At 57.3% G+C, this 7,703-nt stretch overlaps 1 protein-coding gene across 1 annotated transcript in view; it reads left to right on the forward strand.

Annotated features, from left to right (window-relative positions):
• The window catches only part of POLA2 (DNA polymerase alpha 2, accessory subunit), a 10,972-nt gene that overhangs the window by 398 nt on the left and 2,871 nt on the right, over positions 1–7,703 (forward strand). The window contains exons 2-15 of the mRNA XM_041411649.1: positions 503–630; positions 720–805; positions 1,003–1,057; positions 1,137–1,243; positions 1,609–1,796; positions 2,932–3,020; positions 4,309–4,464; positions 4,691–4,783; positions 5,178–5,294; positions 5,770–5,808; positions 5,921–5,994; positions 6,122–6,230; positions 6,756–6,862; positions 7,143–7,202. Of these exons, the coding sequence (XP_041267583.1) occupies positions 503–630; positions 720–805; positions 1,003–1,057; positions 1,137–1,243; positions 1,609–1,796; positions 2,932–3,020; positions 4,309–4,464; positions 4,691–4,783; positions 5,178–5,294; positions 5,770–5,808; positions 5,921–5,994; positions 6,122–6,230; positions 6,756–6,862; positions 7,143–7,202 (1,408 nt within the window). The remainder of the gene's footprint in view (positions 1–502; positions 631–719; positions 806–1,002; positions 1,058–1,136; positions 1,244–1,608; positions 1,797–2,931; positions 3,021–4,308; positions 4,465–4,690; positions 4,784–5,177; positions 5,295–5,769; positions 5,809–5,920; positions 5,995–6,121; positions 6,231–6,755; positions 6,863–7,142; positions 7,203–7,703) is intronic.

Consider the following 7,703-nt stretch of genomic DNA (forward strand, 5'->3'; position numbering starts at 1 on the left):
GCTGTGGCTGGGGGTGTCAGAGGAGCTTTGGGGGTGTCAGCGGTACTGGGGAGGCCTTTGGGGGTGTCAGGGGAGCTGTGAGGGATATCGGGGTGCTGGGGGTGTCAGAGGAGCTTTGGGGGTGTCAGCGGTACTGGGGAGGCCTTTGGGGGTGTCAGGGGAGCTGTGAGGGATATCGGGGGGCTGGGGGTGTCAGAGGAGCTTTGGGGGTGTCAGCGGTACTGGGGAGGCCTTTGGGGGTGTCAGGGGAGCTGTGAGGGATATCGGGGGGCTGGGGGTGTCAGAGGAGCTTTGGGGGTGTCAGCGGTACTGGGGAGGCCTTTGGGGGTGTCAGGGGAGCTGTGAGGGGTTATTTGGTTCAGGGGGCGCGCTGTGGGGACCTGGATTTTGGGAGGTGCTGGGTTTTGGGGAGCAGAGAGGATTGAGGAGGTGACTGGGGGGGTACCCAAAGATTTGGGGAGGGGTCTCGGTGGGATTTGGGACCCCCCCCTTGTCCCCGCAGTGGTGGAGCTGTGCCTGAGCCACGGGCTGGGCCCGGTGGCCTTGGCCAACGAGCTGCTGGCCTTCGTCACCAGCAAAGACCTGGACCTGCGGCTGAGCGCCGAGGGCCTGGACGCCTTCGAGCACGAGGTGGGGGTCCCCGACTGCCCCCTTTGATTGCCCCAAGCCCCCCCGGGACGGCGGCGAGCGCTCCCCCCGCGCTCGCCCCGCTGCCCCAGGTGCTGGCCAAGCGCGGCGGCCGCGGCCGGCGCGGGCGGGACGAGCGCCGGGGGCTCCTCCACGACATCCACTCGCTGCAGGAGCTGTATCCCCACATCCCGAGGAGATCCCAACATTCCGAGGAGATCCCGGGCAGTTTTGGGGGTCTGGCAGAAAGTGGGGGGCTGTGAGCTGTCGCAGATCCCCCGTGGGGTCTGGGAATGGGAGGAATTATTGGATTTGGGGCTCCCGGGGGGGATTCACCCCAAACCAGGAGCGTTTTTGCCCCTTGACGAGCACCAGCCTCGACGAGGAACAGGAGGACGAGCTGCTGGACGCCTACACCACCCCATCCAAGGTGGGCATCACCCCAAATCCGCGGGGTTTGCCTTGAAACCAGCCTGGAAAGATCCTTTTTCCGAGCCTGTTCCCCGCAGGGCTCCCAGAAACGCAGCAATTCCACGCCAGAGACGCCCCGGCCCAAGCGGGCGCCGTCGTCCCGTAGCCCCTACGGGCTCTTCTCCCCCGGCAGCTTCTCCCCAAGGTGGGTGAGGGCTCCTGGGGGGCTCCCCTGAATCACCCCTTTTCCTTCCTTTTTATTAAAATCACACCATTATGGAAGTTGGATTGGAGCCTTTTAGAGTGTGTAAATTTGGAGAGGTTGGTAAAACCCCACAGAACTCCTTGAATTACAAATCCTTTAAATGACGAACATTTGTCATTTTTAAAGCCTCATTAATCAACCCAAACCACTAAACCCTGTTAAAACACCCTGCTCACACATCAGGGAATCCATCCCTCCGAGCTCCGTTTATCTTTGTGCTCAGAACTGGGGTACCAGAAAGGAAGAAAACCCAAAATCCTCGGAGTTCCAAGGTGGGACAACTCCAGGTTTTCTTGTCCCCACAGTGTCACCCCCTCCCAGAAATACTCGTCCCGGGGGGGCCGGGGTGAGGTCGTGGCCTCGTTTGGCTCCGTGCAGGGCCCGGCCTGGAGCGGCCGCGGCGGCTGCGCCGTCAGAATGTTCGGCTGCCCCGAGCAGAGCCTCAGCAAACCCTACAAATTCATGTTCCAGAAGGCGCTGGACGTGCGGGAAGGTGGGGACGGACACCCTGGGTTTGGGGGGCCAGGAGGGTGTTTGGGGACACCGGGGTCACCCCCAGCTCGGGAGGGGTCGGGGGTGTTTGGGGTCAGGGGTGTTTGGTGACACCGGGGTCACCCTGAGCTCAGGAGGGGTCAGGGATTGGGGTCAGGGGTGTTTGGGGTCAGGGGTGTTTGGGGTCAGGGGTGTTTGGGGTCAGGGGTGTTTGGGGTCAGGGGTGTTTGGGGTCAGGGGTGTTTGGGGTCAGGGGTGTTTGGGGTCAGGGGTGTTTGGGGTCAGGGGTGTTTGGGGTCAGGGGTGTTTGGGGTCAGGGGTGTTTGGGGTCAGGGGTGTTTGGGGTCAGGGGTGTTTGGGGTCAGGGGTGTTTGGGGTCAGGGGTGTTTGGGGTCAGGGGTGTTTGGGGTCAGGGGTGTTTGGGGTCAGGGGTGTTTGGGGTCAGGGGTGTTTGGGGTCAGGGGTGTTTGGGGTCAGGGGTGTTTGGGGTCAGGGGTGTTTGGGGTCAGGGGTGTTTGGGGTCAGGGGTGTTTGGGGTCAGGGGTGTTTGGGGTCAGGGGTGTTTGGGGTCAGGGGTGTTTGGGGTCAGGGGTGTTTGGGGTCAGGGGTGTTTGGGGTCAGGGGTGTTTGGGGTCAGGGGTGTTTGGGGTCAGGGGTGTTTGGGGTCAGGGGTGTTTGGGGTCAGGGGTGTTTGGGGTCAGGGGTGTTTGGGGTCAGGGGTGTTTGGGGTCAGGGGTGTTTGGGGTCAGGGGTGTTTGGGGTCAGGGGTGTTTGGGGTCAGGGGTGTTTGGGGTCAGGGGTGTTTGGGGTCAGGGGTGTTTGGGGTCAGGGGTGTTTGGGGTCAGGGGTGTTTGGGGTCAGGGGTGTTTGGGGTCAGGGGTGTTTGGGGTCAGGGGTGTTTGGGGTCAGGGGTGTTTGGGGTCAGGGGTGTTTGGGGTCAGGGGTGTTTGGGGTCAGGGGTGTTTGGGGTCAGGGGTGTTTGGGGTCAGGGGTGTTTGGGGTCAGGGGTGTTTGGGGTCAGGGGTGTTTGGGGTCAGGGGTGTTTGGGGTCAGGGGTGTTTGGGGTCAGGGGTGTTTGGGGACACCGGGGTCAGGGGTGGCAGCTGGCCCCAGGTGACACCGGGGTCCCCTCCCAGCGCTGGCCGAGCGCGTGGAGGAGCTCGGGGAGGTTCTGCGGAGGCACCACGGCCTGGACGCCTTCAGCTCCGCTGTGCTCCCGGCCCAGGTGAGACCCCAGCCCCCTTTTTGGGGTGAAACCCCCCATTTTGGGTTAAACCCTTCCCATTTTGGGTTAAACCCCTCTGTTTTGGGGTGAATCTCCCCCATTTTGGGGTTAAACCCCCCTTATTTTGGGTCAAATCCCCCATTTTGTGTTAACCCCCCCATTTTGGGTTAAACCCCCACATTTTGGGTTGAATCCTTCCCATTTTGGGGCAAACCCCTCTGTTTTGGGGGGAATCCTTCCCATTTTGGGTTGAATCCTCCCATTTTGAGTTAAACTCCCCCCTCCCCATTTTGGGTTAAAGCCCCCCCATCTTGGGGTGAATCCCCCCCATTTTGGGTTAACCCCCCCGTTTTGGGGTGAATCCCCCCATTTTGAGTTAAACATCCCTGTTTTGGGGTCAAATCTCCCCATTTTGTGTTAACCTTCCCCCATTTTGGGTTAAACCCCCCTGTTTTGGTGTGAACCCCCCCCCATTTTGTGTTAACCCCCTCTTTTTGGGTTACCCCCCCTGTTTTGTGGTGAATCCCCCCCATTTTGAGTTAAACATCCCTGTTTTGGGGTCAAATCTCCCCATTTTGTGTTAACCCCCCCATTTTGGGTTACCCCCCCCGTTTTGTGGTGAATCCCCCCCATTTTGAGTTAAACATCCCTGTTTTGGGGTCAAATCTCCCCATTTTGTGTTAACCCCCCCATTTTGGGTTACCCCCCCCGTTTTGTGGTGAATCCCCCCCATTTTGAGTTAAACATCCCTGTTTTGGGGTCAAATCTCCCCATTTTGTGTTAACCCCCCCATTTTGGGTTACCCCCCCCGTTTTGTGGTGAATCCCCCCCATTTTGAGTTAAACATCCCTGTTTTGGGGTCAAATCTCCCCATTTTGTGTTAACCCCCCCATTTTGGGTTACCCCCCCCGTTTTGTGGTGAATCCCCCCCATTTTGTTTTAACCCCCCCATTCTGGGGTGAATGCCCCCATTTTGTGTTAACCCCCCCCCTGTTTTGGGGTGAATCCCCCTATTTTAAGTTAAACACCCCTGTTTTGGGGTGAATCCCCCCATTTTGCGTTAATCTCCCCATTTTGTGTTAACCCCCCCATTTTGGGTTACCCCCCCCGTTTTGGGGTGAATCCCCCCCATTTCGTGTTAGCCCCCCCATTCTGGGGTGAACCCCCCCATTTTGTGTTAACCCCCCCCCGTTTCAGGTTAACCCCCCCCGTTTTGGGGTGAACCCCCCCATTTTGGTTAACCCCCCCACCCCGTTCCGGGTTAACCCCCGCCGTGCCGGGCCCGCAGGAGCCGGTGACGGTGCTGGGGCAGATCGGCTGTGACGGCAACGGGAAGCTCAACGCGCGCTCCGTGCTGCTGCTGGGGGACAGGGAGCACTCGGGGGGGGCCCAGGTCCCTCTGGACCTCTCGGAGCTTCCAGAATATTCCCTGTTCCCGGGACAGGTGCGGCTTTGGGGGGACTCCCCTCCCCTCCCGGCCCCTTTTCCCCAATTCCTTTTCCCCCCAATCCCTGCTCCTTTTTCCCGATCCCTGCTCCTTTCCCCTCCATTCCTCCCCTTTTTCCCCATTCCTGCCCCATTTCCCCCCCCCAGTTCCCAATCCTTTTCCTTGATTCCCACGCTTTTTTCCCAATTTCCCACCGTTTTCCCCCAATCCTGGTGTCCCACAGGTGGTGGCACTGGAAGGCACCAACAGCACGGGTGGAAGGATGGTGGTGACCAAGCTCTACGAGGTGACCCCGCTCCCGGGGATTTGGGGTGGAGTTGGGGCATTTGGGCTGGAGTTGGGGCATTTGGGCTGGAATTTGGGACATTTGCATTTTGGGATCCCAAATCTCCCTTTTTGTCCCTAAATCCCTTTTTTATTACCCCCAAGCCACTTTTTCTCCCCATTCCCCCTTTTTTCCTCCCCAAATTCCCATTTCCATCCCCCCAACCCCCCTTTTGGGGTCCCAAATCTCCCTTTTTGTCCCTAAATCCCTTTTTTATTACCCCCAAGCCACTTTTTCTCCCCATTCCCCCTTTTTTCCTCCCCAAATTCCCATTTCCATCCCCCAAACCCCCCCATTCTCCATCCCTAAACTTCCCCCTTTTCCCCCAAACCCCCTTTTTTCCCCAAAAAACCCCGATTTTCCCCCAAAACTCCTTTCCCCAGAGCAGAGGATGGTGCTGGTGGCCTGTGGCCCCTTCACCCCCTCGGACAGCGTCGCCTTCGAGCCCCTCAGTGACCTCCTGGACGTCGTGGCCCGCGACTGCCCCGACGTTTGTATCCTGGTGAGGAGACCCCAATTAACCCCTCATTAACCATCCATATTAATTACCTCACTCATTATTAATCCTCACCCCAACCCCGCAGCCTCAAAACGCTGGGGAGGCTCCAAACCCTTCAAAATTCACATTAAAATCCCATTTCTGAACCCCAAAACAGCCATTTTTCACTTAAGAGTGCCCAAAACCTCTCATTTTTCACCCAGCAATCCCCAAAATCCCCATTTCTCACCCCAAAGTGACAGAAAAGCTCAATTTTAACAGCAAATGCTGCCTTGGAGTCAAATCCTGATTCCCTGCCTGGGCACAACTCATCAATTTCAGCCATTTCCCTGTTTTGCTCTCATTTTGCCCTGAAATTTTGGGGGTGTGGGTTAAAATCGGGGTTCACTGATGAGAATGATTAAAAATTCTCTTTTTGTGGGGAGTGATTTAAAATGATTCTCTGCTGCTTTTCAACATTTCCCTCCTTTCTCCACAGCTCGGGCCCTTCCTGGACGCCAAGCACGAGCAGGTGGAGGTGAGGAGGGACCCCCCCCCAAATCCCCTCAATCCCTGCGGATTTGGGGCACCCCCGGACCCCCAAATCCACGGGAATTGTGCCAATCCTGTGGTTTTTTCCCCCAATCCAGAGCTGCCAGCTGCTGAGCCCCTTCTCCGACGTGTTCCGCCTCTGCCTCCGGACCGTCATCGAGGGCACCCGGAGGTGGGGAGGAAAACCCCCCAAATTCCCCATTCCCACGGGGGTTTTTTTTTCCCCAAAAACGCCACTTTTTGCCCCAAAACTCTCTCCTTTCTCCCCCCCAACCCCGTTTTTCCCTCTTTTTCCCCAGTGCTGGCTGCCAGCTGGTGCTGGTGCCCTCTCTCCGGGACGTCTCCCACGACTTCGTGTACCCGCAGCCTCCCTTCCCCCTCCCGGACGTGCCCAAGGAGGACAGAGCGGTACCGGCCCCAAAATTCTGCTTTTTCCCCCCAAAAAATGAATTCCCAGCCCTCCTGGCAAACCCCAGCTGGGATTTGGGCTGAAATCCCCCCTTTTTTTTTTTTTTTTTTTTTTTTTCCCACGGCTTCCAGGGGGGACAAAGGATTTGGGATTGGAATTCCAGAGCTCCCAACTCCCCTCCCAGCCCTTTTTGGGTTCAGATTCCTTCATTTAATCATTCTTTACCCCTTGGGAACAAATCTGATGTTCCTGCAGAAAATCCAGCTCGGGATTTTGGGGAACGTTTTGGGGGCTTAAACAAAACTTGGTGGGACTGGGGGAGTTTTGGGGTGATTTAGGGCCAATTTGGGGCGTTCCAGAGCAGATTTGGGGCGTTCCAAGGTGGGTTTGGGGCATTCCAGGGTGGATTTGGGGCATTTCAAGGTGGGTTTGAGACATTTGAGGAGGTTTGGGGCGTTCTGGGGTGGCTTTGGGGCGTTCTGGGGTGGCTTTGGGGGTGCCCAGCCCCGTGTCCGTGTGTCCAGCGCGTGCTCCTGGTGCCCGAGCCCTGCACCCTGGACATCGACGGCGTCGTCTTCGGCCTCACCTCCACCGACCTCCTCCTCCACATGGGGGCTGAGGAGATCAGCAGGTGCCTTTTTTTCCCTTTTTTTTGAGCTTTTCCCCCTGTTTCTTTCACCTTTTTCCCTTTCTGTTTAACCTTTCCTCCCCTTCCTTTAATCCTTGCCCCCTTTTTTAGTGTTTTCCCCTTATTCTCCCCCTTTTTTCTCTGCCTTTTCTCTCTTCCCTTCCCCTCCCCAAATCCCCCTTTTTCACCCCATTTTCCTTTCCCATTTTCCTCTTTTTCCCCATCCCTTTTTTCCCGTTTCCTCCCTTTTCTCACCCATTTTCTCTCCACTTCCTCCCCACAGCTCCTCCGGGGTCTCCGACCGCTTCACGCGGATCCTGCGGCACGTCCTGACCCAGCGCAGGTGAGGCCCTCCCAAAAACGGCTCTGTCCTCCCAAAAACGGCTCTGTCCTCCCCAAAATTCCCTCTGTCCTCCCAAAAACGGCTCTGTCCTCCCCAAAATTCCCTCTGTCCTCCCAAAAACGGCTCTGTCCTCCCAAAAAATTCCTCTGTCCTCCCAAAAACGGCTCTGTCCTCCCCAAAATTCCCTCTGTCCTCCCAAATGTCCTCCCCAAAATTCCCTCTGTCCTCCCCAAAAACGGCTCTGTCCTCCCCAAAATTCCCTCTGTCCTCCCAAAAATTCCCTCTGTCCTCCCCAAAATTCCCTCTGTCCTCCCCAAAAACGGCTCTGTCCTCCCCAAAACCATCTCTATACTTCCCCAAAACCCCTTTTTCCTCCCCAAACTCCCTCTTTCCTCCCCAAAACCCCCTTTTTCTCCCCAAAAACCCCTCTTCCCTCTGGAAAAAGGCCTCTGTCCTCCCCAAAAACGGCTCTGTCCTCCCAAAAAATTCCTCTGTCCTCCC

Source organism: Onychostruthus taczanowskii, unplaced genomic scaffold (assembly GCF_017590055.1).
Source record: "Onychostruthus taczanowskii isolate IOZ18803 unplaced genomic scaffold, ASM1759005v1 scaffold368, whole genome shotgun sequence".
Lineage (NCBI taxonomy): Eukaryota > Metazoa > Chordata > Aves > Passeriformes > Passeridae > Onychostruthus > Onychostruthus taczanowskii.